Source organism: Miniopterus natalensis, chromosome 5 (genome assembly GCF_054644295.1).
Source record: "Miniopterus natalensis isolate mMinNat1 chromosome 5, mMinNat1.hap1, whole genome shotgun sequence".
NCBI classification, from domain to species: Eukaryota; Metazoa; Chordata; class Mammalia; order Chiroptera; family Miniopteridae; genus Miniopterus; species Miniopterus natalensis.
Window position 1 is genome coordinate 7,195,187 of NC_142085.1, and position 18,405 is coordinate 7,213,591.

At 49.2% G+C, this 18,405-nt stretch overlaps 1 protein-coding gene across 2 annotated transcripts; it reads left to right on the forward strand.

The window, feature by feature from the left end:
* Nucleotides 1-8,031: 8,031 nt before the first annotated feature.
* On the forward strand, nt 8,032-17,240 carry BRD2 (bromodomain containing 2). 2 transcript variants are annotated; one of them, XM_016220110.2, is made up of 13 exons: nt 8,032-8,145; nt 8,524-9,832; nt 11,427-11,730; nt 12,342-12,479; nt 12,886-13,024; nt 13,103-13,317; nt 13,412-13,786; nt 14,303-14,431; nt 14,626-14,868; nt 15,000-15,265; nt 15,823-16,127; nt 16,268-16,390; nt 16,501-17,240. In XM_016220110.2, exons 2-13 carry the CDS (start codon nt 9,804-9,806, stop codon nt 16,635-16,637), a joined length of 2,403 nt encoding a protein of 800 aa, XP_016075596.1. In that variant the 5' UTR covers nt 8,032-8,145; nt 8,524-9,803; the 3' UTR covers nt 16,638-17,240. The 2 variants fall into 2 exon arrangements, with proteins under 2 accessions (XP_016075596.1, XP_016075598.1); XM_016220112.2 differs by lacking the exon at nt 8,032-8,145 and having other exon boundaries at nt 13,166-13,317.
* The last annotated feature ends 1,165 nt before the right edge of the window (nt 17,241-18,405 follow it).

Sequence of the window (18,405 nt, forward strand, 5' to 3'; positions counted from 1 at the left end):
TGAAGCTGAGCCACAACAGATCATCCCTTCTAACAGAGATTTCAACAGTAAATCTTACCAGAAATGTCTCTACTCTAGGAACACCTTCACCCCCACTGCCCTCCCTGTGCGCCCCACCACTCTTCCCACTCCATCCTAGGTCCTTCCCAACTGCCACTTTCTTCCTACTTCCACCTCCTACTTCAGAAATCAAACCTAGCCACCCAGCTCCCACATGTACCTTCATTCCCAGTTCAGTGTGTCTCCTCATGTCCATAGTCATCCTCTCCTTTCACTACATTACTAGGACTAACAATCCTCTCAATTGCTCTACAAGGTTGGCATTTATTATCCCCACTATATGAACAAGGTCTGTGGCTCAGAGAGGTTCATTCAGTTATTTATTTCAGAAATATTTGCTGAACACCCTCTACGTACCTGGAGGTATGCTGGACACCACACACCTACCATCAAACTTGTAACCTAATAAAAATAAAGAGACATTAAACAAACATACAAATCTATAAAAGCAAATTGTAAAAAGTACTATGAAGGAAAAGAACTATGATTCCCTAAGAGAGACCAGCTGGAGTTGGAGACCTTCTGATATTGAAACGGAATCTGGAGGGCAAGTAAGAATTAGGCAGGCAGGGTGGGAAGAGCGCCCGACGGAGGGAACAGCATGTGTAGTGCCCGGAGGCAGGAAGGGGCTGGCTCCTTCTAGCAAATAAGGAAGGACCAATGTGGCTGGAGCAGTCAGTGACGCAGTGAGGCCAGAGGCAGGCGGAAGCAAAGCCAGCTGGGACCTTGTGGACCAGGGTTTTGGGTTCTCTTTTAGTGCAGTCAGTCCTGATGCTGCACCTACTTTATTCTTCAGCTCATGTGTGCCTGTGCTAAGGTTGCTAACTGGCCCACCTCCAGCCTCTTCAAAGCCAATCCATGGGGCATGCTGTTGCTAAGTAAATCTTCCCACAAAGGTAGCTCTCACTTCCCCAGTCAAAAAGCTTAAAATAGTCCCCTCCTTCCTACTATAGTCAATCTGAATTGCTTGGCCTGGGTCCCCTGCACTTGAGTTCTATCCCCATGTGACAGAACTGCTCTCCAGTATCAGTAGTGACCCCAGAGCCAACTAATGGTTGCTCCCCTTCTTTATTCCCCCAAACCCATCTGTGGGGTCTCACTGCCTCATCAACCAGAACAGGGCTCCTTAACCTGCAGTCCCATCATAAAATTCAGGGGTCCATGAACTTCGATGGAATAAATAAGTCACTTTGTTTTAGTTTTATGAATGTAGTTCAGTTTTATGATGGAGAAAATAAATCTTTGTAGTACTAGCAGTACATTAATGTTGTCATCAATAGAAATCATCAGTTCATATTTTCATATCACATATACAGACATCTCTAAATATTTCTACAATTATGGGAGTTGTGAGACCTGCCAATAAATCATTTTATTTAATATATAAGAAACATGTATTAATAAGAAAACACATATTGCTCTGGCCAGTGTGGTTCAGTTGGTTGCAGTGTCATCTTGTGCACCAAAGGGTCTCGGGTTTGATTCCCGGTCAGGGCACATATCCAGGTGGTGGGTTCGATCCCTAGTCGATGTATCTCTTTCCCATTGATGTTCCTCTCTCTTCCTCTTTAAAATCAGTTTTTTAAAAAATCTTTAAAAAAAAACCCAGACATTTTACTAGACCATCACGCATTTCTTCAAATATTTTTATAATTATTTTATTTATGCATTTACAAATATGATTGTTGGACAAGGTCCAAAGTGCCACCAAACTGCCAAAGAAGTCCATAGCACAGACAAGCTTAAAAACTCCTTTGGCAAACATGAAGTCCTCACTGGAGCCCTCTCCTGTTCTGCCTTACTCACATTCTGTTGTTTGCTCTTCCTTCCTGACGCTCTTCTGTTGGTTCCACTTTCTATTCTTGCTCCCTGGGGAGCAAACCGAAAGCTCAGTCCTTGTCCTACAACTCAATTGTTTCCTACTTCCTCCCTTATAAATCTCACCTACCTGCCTGCCTAATTCAAAACCTGCCTCAAAGATGACCCCAAATCTACCTCTGCTAATCCTTTTTTCTCCAACTTTCAATCCCGGGTCTTAAAATACCTGCTGTGCTTAGCAATCAGAATAACATACCGTCCAGGGGCAGACCACCTGGGTTCAAATCCCAGCTTTGGTCACGTACTGAAAGTGTGGCCGTGGGCAAATTATTTAATGTCTCTTGCTTCAGTTGCTTCATTTGAAAAACGGGGGGTGACAACAACAGTATCTACGTTACAGGGTTATAATGATTAAGAGAGTTAATACATGTAAAGTACTTACAACAGGGCCTAGTAAATTTCAAGTACTCAATAAATGTTAGCTATCACCAGTCTCATCTCCTTCCAACCGCACACTTTCATTTTTAATTTTTTTATTGAATTTATTGTGGTGATACTGGTTAATAAAATTATATAGGTTTCAAGTGCACAATTCTGTAACACATCATTGTATACTGTATTGTGTGTTCACCACCCAGTCAACTCTCCTTCCATCACCACTTCTCCCCCCTTTACCCTCACATTTTTTGTTTATTAACAGGTATAGTTCTAGCTACCAGAGATATGAAGATAGAGTTCCTATCCTACGACATAACCCTCATCAAGTCATTGCTCAAAAACTTGCAGTCACTCCCCAAAGTCCAAACTTAACAGCACTAGAAATCCTTCGCAATATCACCTCAAATCAATTTACCTTCCAGTCTTCCCTCCTTCAGCTTTACTCTTAAAGCTTTTATTCTCTTCTGGCCAGACTGGACTGCACTGCTCTCTGTAAAAGTGACCTGTGCTATACTGCTTTGTCTTTCCTCACACCATCCCAGTGTCTCAAAAATGTATCTGACAGCAATGATTGTTTCTTACTATGATTATTTCCCCAATACTATGGATAGTGCCTCACAAACATATACATTACAATCTTACCTAAGTCACATACTTACACATCAATTTCCTTCAACATTTGCTCACTTTGTGAGCACCTCATACTGGCAGGTACTATGCCAGGAGCCGGGGATATATACTGGGGCAGGGGGCAAAAGGAGTGCGACATGGCCCTGTTCTGAGGACCAAAGTCTAACAAGGGAGAGGAGCATGTAAGCACATAAATGCCATTCATTGTGAAAGGTGCAATCATAAGGACACCAAGGAGTGGGCAGTCAGCTGAATTTGGGAGGCAAGAGTAGGCTTTTCAGATGCTTTGGGGGCTTAAATGGATTGGGGAAAAGCCTATTATGTGTTAGACTGCAGTATGTGTAAAATACAAAGGCATAAAACAATGGCATGTCTAGGGAATAATTCATTATGGCTGGAGTATAGGGCACAAAAAGCGGCTAGATTCAAGGCTGAAGAAGTAGCAGACCTTTCTGTCAAGTGCAGGAATTTGGACTTTCTCTCACAGAAAATGAGGAATTAATATAGGGTTTAAACACTAGCACATGACCAGAGTTATACTTTGGAAACCTCACTCCTAACAGAACTGTGGCAGAGGCAGAGAGAAAAATCTAGAGCAGCGCTGACAACAGGGCTTTCTGCAATGATGGAAATGTTCTCTAACCTGTGCTGTCCAGTAGGTCAGCCATTAGCCACCTGTGGCTAATGAGAACTTGAAAGGTAGCCAGTGCAACTGAGGAACTAAATTTAAAATTATATTTAATGTTAACTTAACCCTTTGTGGTTGTATTAAATTTGGACATGGGTGTCGTACTGGTCGGAATTAATTTCCATTGAAAGAGCAGTGATACATAACATGCAAGATTATGAAGGATAAACAAGAGAAATTATGAACTGATACATGAATGAACAGAGTTAAGATTCGTATGGTTCCTTGCTGTGGTGACTGAGAGCAGACATACGACCAGGACGGTAAAAAAGCTTTGGTGGCTGAGAGTAGACAAACGACCGCAAAGGGTTAAATAGCCACATGTGGACAGAGTGTCATTCAATGGATATTTTAAAGGCAAAACGGTAAGTCTAGTAGATATAAAGCTGTGAGAAAAAGAAATCAAGAATGTGCTCCCAGATTCCAGGTTTTGTGACTGAACAGCTGCCATCAGCCAGGCTAACAGAGGAGCAAGTCTCATGTGCATACAGACTGCATCAATCTTGACCAGGTTAAAGTATCTGAGGGTTATCCAAGCAGTAATATTTAGTAGCAAGTTAAGCTCTGGAGAGTTGTCTGAACAAAAGGTAGAGATTTGAGAAGCTTTGAGTCACTGAATGAAATTAGAGATGAACAGAACTAGAAGCAAACTGAAGCAAAATCCTGGCAAACATCAACACGTAGGAATAAAGCAGAGTCCATGAGGAGACTGGAGAGAAACAGCTGGACAATAGGGAGAGAAACCAGTGAGACTGGTCACAGAAATCAAGGGTGTAGAGAATTCAGGAAGGAAGCTTGATCAAGTGTCAAACGCTTCAGAGAGGTCACTTAACTGAAAAGTGCTTCCTGCCTTTGCCAATCCGGAGGTCCTTGGCGACATTTGCCAGAAGTTTCAGTAGTGGAAGAAAGGGGCAGAGAGGAAAATTTAGGTAATTTCAGGTCTTGACTGTGCAGGGGAGCTGAAAGGTAAATATGAGAGTATATAAAGGGATACAATAGTGATAAGGTTACTTTCTTTCCCTTTTTTTTTTTTGTGGGCTGGGAGTAGAACAGAGAAGTTTAAAATGCCAGTTGGTAGAAAAAGGTTAGCTTCAGAGTAATAGATAAGGTCGAACATTTTAAGGTATTTCCTTAAACAGGAGCGGACTTCCAGTACAATGGTAGCAGACGTGGCCGTTTACAGAAGGGCGAGGGAAAGCGGAGAGTCCTGCAGGTCGGCCTTTCTGCTCTGTTAGCGGTGGGGAGTGGGGCTTATGGACTACGGAGCGAACACTGTGACTATACGCCCACGGTCGAGGAGACTGTCCACGAACAAGTAAAAGGTCTGCTTTAGGTAGCAACTCAATCACTCTAACACCCCTAGGTTCTATTTTTATGGGACTGAATCAAGATCAAAAGAGTGAGGGCAAAGCCTTAGGGAAAACTATGTTTTAATTTCAGTGGTCGATGGGTAAAAAAGTAAAAGTGAGCAGAAGGCCGGTAGGTTGTGTAGAAGGCCGGAGTCCAGGGACTAGCGGGTCTCGATGAAGTAAGGAAGTGTAGGTAGGGTCAGGGAAATGAGAAGTTGTAAAACTCTAAGCCAAAGATGGAAACAAAACGCCCACATCTAGCGTCCGCACCGCATCTCCCCGCAGCAGGCACCGGCAGGATGACAAGTCCCTACACCGGGCAAGGGGTCCCACCGGGCCACCCCTCAATCTGCAGATCCAGGCCCCGTTCTCCTTCGCGGACTACAGCGCCATGGCGCGCATTTCCGCTGGACTCAGGTCAAGACGAGTCGAGCGTCTCCTAAAACCTGAGGGAAAGGGAGAGAGAGAGGCCGCCGGGCGGGCTCTGGGGAAGGGGAGCGGGAGGCCGAAGGTCCCCTCGCCGCGCCCGCTTCCGCCCCACCCACCGCGCGCGCTCCCGGAAGCGCCGCGGGAGCTCCCACGCCTGCGCCCTGCTGCTCTCGCCGCGGCCTCCGGGGCTCCTTCCCCTCCCCCAACCCGGCCGCACCCTTGCGCCTGCGCAGTGCAACATTCCCGGGCTGCGGTAGCCATGCTGAACCCGTAAGGAGAGGCGTGGGGGGGACAAGGTCGGCGACAGCGGGATAGGAAGCCGGGACTATAGAGAAGCAGCGGCATTAGGGCTCACTGAGCCTCTGGAAATAGGCCTGGGCCATGCAGTTCCCTTGGCGCCTTGTGGCGACCCCCAGGAACCTTCGGAAATCTGGCCCCCGTGGACGGGAAGGGGGGGCGCTCGGCACGTGACCCGCGTCAGCCAATCTGGGTGTTGCTGACGTGTCCGCGCGGCCCAGATGATTTCCCCACCCCCCTACTCCATGGAGAAGGGAGGGGCTGGGGGCTACGCCCCCTCCCCCAACACAGCTTCAGTTTCCGGGGTGGGGGGTGACACCCCGGATTACATCTTCCCCCCGCACCAAGCCAAGGGGAACATTGGATCCCCCCTGGAAGGTTCCAGGATCCAGGTAAGAAGGGGCCCTTGGGCGGGGATGTTGCCAGTAATTTACGTGCTTAACCAATGGTGGGGAGTCCGGGAGGGGGATTCTTGGGGTTCAGAATAGAATCCTGAGGGTGGGTTTGTCCTTCAACTATTTCACAGCCAGTGGGAGCGTAAAGGGGGGCAAGCTGGAGAAGGGCACCTCGGATGGGGGAAGGGAATGGCCAACCTCATGCCTCCATATCAATGGGAGGGCAAAGGGGCTTGGGGCGGTGTGCCCCCCCATTCTCTTCGTCCCCTCGGGGGTACAGAAGCCCGGAGCCAGGTGAGGTTTCCTTTTGGCGAGTGGGGTGCGGGGGGTAGTGACCTAGTGGGTTGAGGAGTGGGAGTGGTGACTAGTCCTTATTTGTAGGTGTGAAGGTTTAGAGTGGGCAGCCCGGGGTGTGAACTGAGATTGTTCCCAGGCCCCCACTCCCTTTCTCCCCAGACTCTGGAAGGAGCATTTCTGTGCGTCCTTTGTGTCAGTAGTGGGAAGCTCGCAGTGGTCACCTGGCATACTGGAGTTTACGCTTCGAGTTGCTTATCAAAATTGTGTGCATTCACGTGGACACGGCCTGTGGAGCCTTCTGCACAGACCTTTGCCCCGTTGGGGTCTTAACTGAGCATGTGTCTACCCCAGGCTGGGGAGGGCTTACAAGCTGAAAACTCGGGGTCTGCTTGGGAGCAGAAACCAGGCCCAAGGTGGGTGCAGGGAGGGCAGTAGATAGCGTGGTCTGAAACTGGAGGGAGTGAGGCTTAGGACCTGGAATGATTTCACAGCTCACAAGGTTTCGGGTTTCTCCAGGGTGGTGTCGTTCGCCTCCATCCCCTCCCCCACTCCTAACAGTTCTCTCCTTGTGTATTGCGGGGGAGGGAACGGAAAGGAGGGAAGAGTTACTTTTCCAAATTACTGAGTAGCTGTAGTCTCCAGGGTGACTCATGTGGGGGAAGGGAGGATTGGGAGGGAGCGGCGGGCAGTGATTTTCCGGAATGCGGGGAAACAAGCCAGAGTAATGTCTGGCTGCCCTTTCGCTTTCTAAGGCCCAGTATTTTCTCTGACCTCCTAAATTTTTCTTTCCCGGCTGGCCTCTGTGCGGACTTGCATGGCCCCGGGTTGAAAAAAGCAGATTTGGGAGGCTGGGCCACTGGGGGAGGGGAGAAGGCTTGCAAAGTTGCTGTGTCATTGCCCTCCCTGCTGCAGCCACCGGGCGGGCCCGTTGGTACTGTCGGGCCGAGGCCTGGTCTCTGGTGGCGAATCTTCTTTTCAGGGGCGCACTTCCCCCGCAGGGTTGCCCGACTAGGGAGGTCGTGAAGACAGGAGGTTGACGGCCATTTTAGACGCAGTAACCAGGTTGAGGCTCAAGAACTGCAGAGGAAGGGTGACGTGTTTGGAGCTCAAGGATGTAGGCCCCCAGGAACCTTTCCGAGGGGAGGGGGCTCTTGTATTTGTTGACTTGCATTAATTTCCTTTCTGTTTTCTTTTTTGGTGTCCAGAAAAGGGGAAATGGTGGGGCGGGATTTACTCTCCCGTAAGGGGACGGGAAGCCCCAGAAATGATGGCTTTAGAGATCCTGACCGAGTTATGCTCTCGCTCTATTCATTCGTAGTCTAACCCGATTCGGATAGCCAGCTTGTGGGGACGACTTAGGTGAGTGGGTGGGGGGAGGGGGCGAAACCGAGCTCCCAAAATGGCTCCTGCCCCTCCTCGGAGGCGGACGGCCCGGGGGGAGGGGAGAAGGGGAGAGGAGGGGGAGGGCTAGTGAGCCGCAGCGGCCGCCTCCTCCGCTCGCCCTCCTCCCTGGCGCTGACCGATGGACCAGCCGCTCCGTGGGGAGGTCTACGGACCCTGGTGGGGGGATGGGGGGCCTCCAGCTCCCACGACGGAGGGACCCTAAGGGTGTGCGGGCATGCCCTTGGGGTGGGGGAGGTGGGGGAAAGTTCGAGCTCTCGGCTGTGGTGTTCAGTGTGATTCGCCCCTCGCAGGACTTGTTTTTTTCCGCTCTGAGCCAGACACCGGAATGAAGTTTGGGGAGGTGGGTTTCATACCTAAGTGTGTTTGCAGGTTTTGTTCCCACCTAAGGGCTGCCGAGGTTTTGTCGAGGTTTTGCCAAGGTATTTGTATTGATACAGTATGAGTGTGTAGGGGTCGGAGATGTGTTTGGGGTGCAAGTTTTTGGAACGAATTCTAGGTTTTATACCTTGTTGATTCAAGATTTGGGGAGTTTTTTGCCTTTGTCTTTCTGTTGTTTGACCTGGGGAGGGGCAGGGACGATTTTAAGACCGGCCAGCCTGTACTTTTTATTGTGGAACATGGGGCCGTTAGATCCCGTCCTCGCTACGTCCGGGAGCCTTTCGCCGTTTGCCAGATACCAGGCCGTGCTTTTAAGATGGCGTCTTCTTCCTCATTTCAGGTTCTTCACTGCGGCGGCCTCGCGGTCGAGAACAGTCACCCGCCGGGCGTCCTGCGGCCACACCCTGGCGGGCCCGGGCTGGCTACGCCCACGCGGCCCCCAGCAGCCCTGCCTGCCTGGCCTGTGGAGGAGCTACGAATGGCACGACCTGCCCGAGCTTGGCAGTCGCCAGTCGCCCTGGGCCTGGAGGCCTGGGAAGACTTTGTTGGAAAGGGAGGTGGGGAGAGGGTGCTGCACCCTGCCAACGTCCTCGTCTCCCTGGAGTCGCCGGCCCACGGCGCGGCCAATTGGCTCAGTGGTACGGCGGGTCGCCGCTCCCCCGTGGGTTTATGCGGCACTCTTCTGCCCGGTGACTGACGCTTTGGAAACGAAGTTTATGACATAATCGCTTCAGCGGACCAATAGAAAATGCTCCCGCGGAGAGGCGTTCCTTCGCCTTCGACCGGACTACTTCTCGGGCGCGAGCGAGCGTGCGCGCGCGCAGGGGGTGGGGGAAATTTCGAGCACGGTGGCGCGCATGAGCGGCGAAGCTCCTCCCCTTTGCCTATATATAAAGGGCTGGCGCGGGGCTCGGCGGCGCCATTTCGCGCTGGAGTGGAGCAGCCTCTAGAACGGGCTGGAGGATTCTGCCTACCGATACAGAGCCTTCGAGTCGCCGGGGCCCGCCATTGCAATCCACGTCCATCCGCTTGGAAATGGCCTTCGTCTCGGCCTATGAACGTTCCCGGCGGACAGTACAGACCCCATAGAAGCCCCCGAAGCTCCCCTTTTTCGGGCCCCGCCCAGTCCTCGGAATCTGTCCACCCCCTCTACTCCGCCCTCAAGAGGATTTCAAAGATGGAGGCGGCGGCTCCCTAAACCACTTTCCGTGTTCATCCGCCTCCATCGAGATCGAAACGGGACCTCGTCCGCCTCGGACAGTCCCCGCAGGAAGAGGGGATTCTTGCATACCAACAGCGGGCAAAATTGACGACGGTGTCTGGGATCGGGGGCCTTCCTAGGGTTCGAAGAGTCCGTCTCCCTCGCTCGCCCGCCTCTGCTGAGGTCGACGCCATTTTCTCGCTGTCCGCCTCCTGTGGAGCGCGCCAAGCTGCTGGGAGCTTTCCGTGAAGCAACGGAAGACTGCTTTCGTGCCTGCCCGGTGGGGGGGGGTTGTCGCCTGGAAGGCAAGGGCAGCGGCCCCCCCTACTTCCCGGGTTATGCTGGACCGGGCGGTAAGGGGAACGGAGGCCACCCGGACTTGGAGCGGCTGAGTGCAGTGCCGGTTCCCCGCGGTCAAGATGCTGCAAAACGTGACTCCCCACAACAAGTACGTGGTCGCGAGCTGGAAGGGGACGTTGGGGGGCTGCAGCACGGGGGAGAGGCACGTCGGGTTCGGAGGGAATGCAGAACTGACTCTGGCGCGTTGCTGTTCGGTGGCGCGACTGTTGACTCGGGGCTCGCGGAGGGGCTCAGCGGCGGTTTTGGAGGCGAGGTGCAGTGTCCCAGACTCCGCGTATGGAGGGAGTGCAGGCTGTCAGTGTCTGGATTACTCTCCCTGTGGTGGCCCAGTCTTAACCGAGTCGGACAGAGCTAGGTTGGCGGCGGAATGTAATGCGAGGACATTGGGCTGCGGGTAGTGAGCCTGGTGTTTAGCGACGGTTTGTCATATAGTCCTTTTGAGGTGTTCGTGGCCACATCTAGCGCCTTATAGGGTTGCCATGGTGACAGAGCTTCAGGGACTGGCAACGGGAATTCCCAGAGTAGGGTAGAGGGATTATTGTTTTAGCCGGTGGGTTCCTGGTGTCTAAGCTAGGTTATTAAACCCCCTGCTTGTCTTTCAGTAACAGGGTCGGTTTTGTGTTGGGGTGTTGTGTGTGTTTGTGTGGTGGAGGGGACGTTTTGATATCCTTGAGTTTCATTCAAGGCGGGAGGGTGGAGCTAAGGATTCTAGTCCAGCTGTTTTCAGGTGTAAATAGTAAGATCTCGGAGTAGTGATTTTAATCTTAGGCCCTAGGAAACACCTGGTCCAGAGGAGCACCAGAGAGAATGTAAACTTGAACCACTGTTGGCCTTCGATCTCATAGTTGATGGTACAGTGAGAATGGTTGGAATCTTGTTTTTTGGCCAGGTTGGGGCAGGGGGTCTCTCTCTAATGAGAGAACTTGCTGACCTTGACTGGGCATCTCCATTTTTTGAGTCCCTTGGAGAGAGAAGATTAGATTTGCAAAAATTTCTGGGAGCTGGCAGCTGGATTATTCCAGGCTGTGAAGTCTGTCAGCTCTCCTTGCTGGTTTTTTTTGTGTTTTGGTTTTTTTGTTGTTGTTTTTTTTTTTTGAGTTGGTATGGTTTTCCCTTAGATTTCTGGTCCATTTTCTGCTTCGAAGTTAAATTTGCAGAGCATGTGGAGGATGTTCATCTTTTCTGCCCAGGTGAATCTTAGTTGTCTCATCATTTTATGAAATTCTTCCTATTTTCTTCCCTTCCTCTTTTCATCTGCTTCCCTTAGGCTCGACCACCATGGCAACCATCAAGCCCCTAGTGGATGGGGCCCTCCTCAGGCTTGGCTTGAGTTTCTAGGCTCCACCCATTTTGCTTAAGTTTTTCCCCCATAACCTGTGGTTCTCAGTAATTTCCTATAAGAAACCATTTGGGAGCTTTTTTTCTCCTAAATAATTTTTTAAAAATAGATGATAGTCTATCAGACTCAGAAGGTGGGACCTAGATAAGTGTGCTAGAAATAGGGAAACAAAAACGTGGGAGTAGGGGACAAACAAAATATCTGAGAATGTTTAAATACTTGGTAGTTAAGCTTGCCTACCTCTCACTAGGTCCCAAGCCTGAATTTACTTGGTATATAGTTTAAATTGCATTCTCCCTAATTTCTGTGAGATTACATCTAATTTTGTTTCCAATTTCCACAGGCTCCCTGGGGAGGGGAATGCAGGGTTACTGGGGCTGGGCCCAGAGGCTGCAGCGCCTGGGAAAAGGATTCGAAAGCCCTCCCTGTTGTATGAGGGATTTGAAAGCCCCACAATGGCTTCAGTGCCAGCTTTACAACTGACCCCTGCCAACCCACCACCCCCGGAGGTATCCAATCCGAAAAAGCCAGGACGGGTTACCAACCAGCTGCAATACCTGCACAAGGTGGTAATGAAGGCTCTGTGGAAACATCAGTTTGCATGGCCCTTCCGGCAGCCTGTGGATGCCGTCAAACTGGGTCTGCCGGTGAGTTGAGAAGTTGGAGTGGGGAGGTGTGGGAATGAACAAGAATGTGTGTGAGTGGGGGTGGGCTATCTAGTATAGGTGCTGCGGCCCCTAGGTATTTCCCATCTCTCCTGCATTGGGCAGATAGCCACCAGATTTCTGGATTTTTGGTCCTTTGTCATTGATCCAACCGTTTGCTATCTTGGCATCTCTTATTGTGCCCTCCATGTGTCCTTCCTTAACTTTTGTGCCCTGGCTCCATTTTACAGATTCCCACCCCGGGTTGGGAGAGGACCACGGTGGCCAAAATTCTTAGCTTCTTCCTCTCCCTCATGCAGCCCATGGATAGCCAGCCCCAGAGGTAATGTCACAGGATGGGAAACCTTCCAGAGTGGGTGGGAGGTGGGTGGTTAGAGAAAGACAGTAGGGGCCTCCTGTTGGGTGTTAAGGATACTATTCCATTTTTTTTTTCTGTCCTATAGCTTAATTGGGGCCGCAGTTTAGGAAACTATGTACTCCTTTGACACGGGGTGTGTGTGTGTGTGTATGTGTGTGTGTTGGGGTAAGTAGTTTGCTTAGGAGAACAGGCATGCATTTTTCAGTGGCTCTGACCTAGTTTGTTTTGTTTTTAGGATTACCACAAAATTATAAAGCAGCCCATGGACATGGGTACTATTAAGAGGAGACTTGAAAACAATTATTATTGGGCTGCTTCAGAGTGTATGCAGGATTTTAATACCATGTTCACCAACTGTTACATCTACAACAAAGTGAGTTTTTCTCTGTGTGTATTCATTAATAGGGAAGGGGAGTGCTTTTATTGCTAGTCTTGTCTACACAAAGTCTAAGTCTTTTACTATAGGAGGTATTCTCAGTAGTCAGGATCTAGAAAACCTGAGCTCCAAAGTATACCACTACACACAGTGATATGGTTTCAGAAATTCGGGGTTAAGGGTTGTATAAAGTAGAAAACTCTTCATACTTGGGGATGGTGGCACTGTCAGAAATTCCTAGATGCCTGAAAAGAGCAGCATATTTTTTCCATGTGAGATCTTCCCTTAGTTTTGAAATTTCTTTCTTGGTTGTATTTTGAGGGACAGGGTTGACAAAGAAAGTGGGAATTAGTGGCCCAGTGTAGTATCTTGCTGGTATTTAAACCTTTTTTGTTTTTTATAGCCCACTGATGATATTGTATTGATGGCACAAACGCTGGAAAAGATCTTCCTACAGAAAGTGGCGTCAATGCCACAAGAGGAACAAGAGCTTGTGGTGACCATCCCTAAGAACAGCCACAAGAAGGGGGCCAAATTGGCAGGTAGGAAGAGTGGGTGTTCTGCTAATGGAGAACGAAAGATGGGAAAGATGACCAAACTAACCTTTTCTTTTTTTCTAGCACTCCAGGGCAGTATCACCAGTGCCCATCAGGTGCCTGCTATCTCTTCTGTATCCCACACAGCCCTGTATACTCCACCTCCTGAGATACCTACCACTGTCCTCAACATTCCCAACCCATCGGTCATCTCCTCTCCCCTTCTCAAGTCCTTGCACTCCGCTGGACCCCCGCTCCTTGCTGTCTCTGCAGGTCCCCCAGCCCAGCCCCTTGCCAAGGTATAGATCCGTGGATTTCTTTTGGACAATGGGGAGGGAAAGCTTGATAGAGGTAGACCTGAGGTAAAGGCTTTTGTCTTGTTTTTCTTCGCAGAAAAAGGGGGTAAAGCGGAAAGCAGATACTACCACCCCTACACCCACAGCCATCCTGGCTCCTGGCTCTCCAGCTAGCCCCCCCGGGGGTCTTGAGCCTAAGGCAGCACGGCTTCCCCCTATGCGCAGAGAGAGTGGCCGCCCCATCAAGCCCCCACGCAAAGACTTGCCTGATTCTCAGCAGCAACACCAGAGCTCCAAGAAAGGAAAGCTATCAGAACAGTTGAAACATTGCAATGGCATTTTGAAGGAATTGCTTTCTAAGAAGCATGCTGCCTATGCCTGGCCTTTCTATAAACCGGTGGATGCTTCTGCTCTTGGCCTGCATGATTACCATGACATCATTAAACACCCCATGGACCTCAGCACTGTCAAGGTACCCACTGCATGGGGCAGATGGGATGCTCAGGCAGTGATTGGAGCCTAGGGATCAATAAAAACCAACAGTCATTTCTTACAGGCACACAGCATTCTTTGGTTCTTAATATTTTACTTTAACAAAATAGCAATGTGGCAATTGGTCAAGTATTTGTTAAGAGTCCCTAATTTCTGGAGTTTGAAACTATATGGTGGGTTTTGTCTTCAGAGCAACACTATTCACAGTTAAGTCCTACTTATTGGGGGTATTGGGTTAGGGAAGTTAACAGGTGAAGGGTAGGTTGTCTAAGGCCACTGACCCGCCCCTGTTACTTAGAAATGATTTTTTTCCTAGACAAAGATATTTCTTCAACCCACCCAAATTCCTTTGACTTCACACTTGTACCCCAGGGCACAGATCATTAAAGTCATCCCCACTGTGCTCTTGAGAGGGCTGCTCTTGCAGTGTCTGGGGTTGGCAGGGAAAGGTGAGTCTCCCTGCCTGTGCAGCTTCTGATGCTGCCTCCTTCTGCAGCGGAAGATGGAGAATCGTGATTACCGGGATGCCCAGGAGTTTGCTGCTGATGTGCGGCTTATGTTCTCCAACTGCTATAAGTACAATCCCCCAGACCACGATGTTGTGGCCATGGCACGAAAGTTACAGGTAAGTGTCAAGGTTGGAGTTTGGAAAAGAATAAGTAGGTTTGGGGAGAGAGGTTTTTATCACCTGCGCTGCACAGTCTTAACATGAGGCTCTCCTAATCTTTACAGTTGCAAATTGGAGCCGTATCACCAGGTGGCTGGGTACAATCAGGGCACTATCCCCCAGCATGGTTTTGAGTCTGCCTCTCTTTCTAGGACGTATTTGAGTTCCGTTATGCCAAGATGCCAGATGAACCCCTTGAACCAGGGCCTCTGCCGGTCTCTACTGCCTTGCCTGCTGGCCTGGCCAAATCATCTTCAGAGTCCTCTAGTGAGGAGAGTAGCAGTGAGAGCTCTTCCGAGGAAGAGGAGGAGGAAGATGAAGATGAGGAAGAAGAGAGTGAAAGCTCTGACTCTGAGGAAGAAAGGGCTCATCGCTTGGCTGAACTGCAGGAACAGGTATTTGTCACTGTTCAGTTTACTAAGACATTCTTGCCTGCCTGCACTTTTTTCTTTTCTTGGTCTTTTTAAATTGTTGTACTTGGTGTGTATTTTCCCATTTTACATCTTGATTATTTTTTCCTTTCTAGCTTCGGGCAGTACATGAACAACTGGCTGCCCTGTCCCAAGGCCCGATATCTAAGCCCAAGAGGAAGAGAGAGAAAAAAGAGAAAAAGAAGAAACGGAAGGCAGAGAAGCATCGAGGCCGAACCGGGGTAGATGAAGATGACAAGGGGCCTCGGGCACCCCGCCTTTCTCAGCCCAAGAAGTCCAAGAAAGCAAGTGGCAGTGGGGGTAGCAATGCTGCTACACTAGGTACCCCTGGCTTTGGACCTTCTGGAGGAAGTGGTACCAAGTGAGTTGGAGCAGGAGGATGCTTTCTCCCATTCCTTACAAAGTTCTTCTATAAGTGGCCAGGTGACAGACAAGGACTCTGAGGACCACATTGTCTCTCAAAGCTACTCAACTGTGACAGTACAGTATAAAAGTAACCATAGGCGATAAAGATGTGAACACTAATGTATGTTGCAATACAGTTTTATTTACAAAAACAAATGGCAGGACAGATTTGGCTCCAGGGCCACAGTTTGACTACCGCCTCTAAACCCATGACTCCATACTTGATTTTTGTTTTCCGTGGTGGGGTGGGTTAGTAGTGCTTTGGGGAACAAAAAGATGTATTCACGCCAACCAGCATACCTATATCTAGTTCACAAAGCCCCCCAAGAATGTGAAGTGGTTGGCATTCCCTAAAACAAGTGTCCCAGTAGCCCACCTCTGACTCACTTATTTGCCTTAATGGCAAACCAGGCTGCACGCCTGGCAGGAATCCAAGTTATTGGATTAAAGAGTGGGAACCTATTGGGAGAGATTAAGGATGCTTCTCTAATCGAGAGTTCTTTTTGCCCATAGACTGCCCAAAAAGGCCACAAAGATGGCCCCACCTACCCTGCCTGCAGGCTACGATTCAGAGGAGGAGGAAGAAAGTAGGCCCATGAGTTATGATGAGAAGCGGCAGTTGAGCCTGGACATCAACAAATTACCTGGGGAGAAGCTGGGTCGAGTTGTGCACATAATCCAAGCCAGGGAGCCCTCTTTACGTGACTCAAACCCAGAAGAGATTGAGATTGATTTTGAAACTCTCAAGCCGTCCACGCTTAGAGAACTTGAGCGATACGTCCTTTCCTGCCTTCGAAAGAAACCTCGGAAGCCCTACAGTGAGTATGAATGGGGTTCACCAATCTTCCTGAGATTCTCAGGACAGTTTAAAAAAGGGGTGTTCAAGAAAGGAACTTGGTAACGCAATAAAACTAGGATGTTTATGGTAATCTTACTCCTGATATGTGTCTCTCTCTAGTCATTAAAAAACCTGTGGGAAAGACAAAGGAGGAACTGGCTTTGGAGAAGAAGCGGGAACTAGAAAAGCGGTTACAAGATGTTAGTGGGCAGCTCAATTCCACCAAAAAGCCCCCCAAGAAAGGTGAGTATCCTGTACATCACTATAGATTCACTGCATTCTGCCCTCTTGACCTTTTCTTCACAAATGGAGGTCAGACTTCTACATCTTTAACCTTTAACTTTGTTCTGCAGCGAGTGAGAAAACAGAGTCGGCATCTGCTCAGCAAGTAGCGGTGTCACGCCTCAGTGCTTCCAGCTCCAGCTCAGACTCCAGCTCCTCCTCTTCATCTTCGTCCTCTTCAGACACCAGTGATTCAGACTCAGGCTAAGGGGCCAGGCCAGATGGGGCAGGAGGCTCCGCAGGACCGGACCCTTAGACCACCCTGCCCCACCCCTTCCCCCCTTGCTGTGACACTTCCTCATCTCACCCTCTCCCCCCACTGTAGGAGAGCTGGCTCTGCAGGGGGGAGGGATGCAGGGACATTTACTGAAGGAGGGACATAATGGACAAAATAAGGTCGAGTTCCCAGCCCCATTGAGAATGACCTCTTGAGTATAGGGCCCCCATTCAAAACAACTGGGACAGGGCAGGGAGTGGGCAAAGACCCTGATAGGGGGTTACCTGAGGCCATAGTTGCCCTGTTCACTTGTAAAAGCCCAGTTTTGAGGTTGGTTGGTTCTAATTTATTTTAAGCTAGGTAAGGGTGAGGCGTGTGGGGCCACGGTCCCCTTGGCCTCCGTGGGGAGGGAAGAAGGGGGAGCTCATTTTTTACGTTGACATTTTTCTACTCTGTTTTCCCTTTCTCTTCTCCATTTGGGGCCCCTGGGGGTTTCTGTCATCTCCCCATCTGGTCCCCTGGATTGTCTTTCTTTGTCTGTTGATTCTAACTTGTAAATAAAGAAAGTATTATTCAAGTTTTGAGTTACCTTAACATTTGTTTCCGTGGTACTTCAAAAGGAACATGGTAGAACTGTCTGAATTTTGAGGAGAGAAAAAGGCAGAGCCATTCTATAATTGGATTATATCCTGGTTTTTATACAAATCCGTAAGCTATTGTGATAAAGTAAATGCATCTACCCCTTATAAAGTAAGTCTTTCAGAATAACCTTTAGGTGCATGATTTGCTGTGGTTTAGATGATGAAAACAAACCCTCTGGCTTCTGTGTGCCTTAGTCATGAGGTTAGAGCTCGATGGTAGGCGCTGAGGTTTTCGTCTGCAGTGCTGTGTGGATTGGCTCTCTAACACACAGCGAATGTGAAGGGATGGGAGGTAGCCACAGCAGGTACTTGGCATTGAGCATCTACCTGAGAAGGTACTTGTGCCTGCTTTTGTAATTTGCTGCTTTGGCTTCAAATTACAGATTGAAAGGGCCCTGCATAGTTTATTAGTAGAATGCCAATTCAGAACATTCTGGCAATTCTTCAAATCACGACACTTCCACAGTCTTAACCCCTTGTCTTTCCCTAAGGGGAGAGGGACTTTATACTTAGGGAGGTGGGACATGCTGGCTCTGGAATTTGGGACTTAAACTGTAAAATGACATTTAGTATAATGGATCATAGTAGGAAACCTGAATTTTGAAATAAAGGCTGTGAATTGGTAATGTAGAACAAGTGGTTTATTCTTCCATAAGTAATGTTGGAAGAAACAAGGTATAGGATGGAGTCTGGTGGAGATAGTAGTGCAAATTTTAAAAGTGACTCGTCAACCCTTGTTACATATTAGGACTCCAGCAGAGCTTTTAAAAGCTGCAGTTTTTTCTGGATTCTATGGTTATGAATTCTCAGCAAATTGGGGTCTGGGCAATAATTTCCGAAAGCTGAAGAGATGGTGATATGCAGCCAGGACTGAAAACTACTGTTTTGCAAAGTCCTTCACTTAGTTTTAACAGAGAGGAGACCCCAGTTGGGCATTTTGGCCAACTTAAATGTGGAGCTCTGAGCGACCTCAGCTCCCTTTGAGTTCTTGTCCTCCTAAGTGTTAGACAAGAGTTTGGGAACTAGAGGTAACTCGATAGAGGTCTGTGTTAGTGGGATAGGAAGGAGTAAATGTCTAGGTTACAGTTTCATTTAGATGCATGTCTGGGACTACAGGC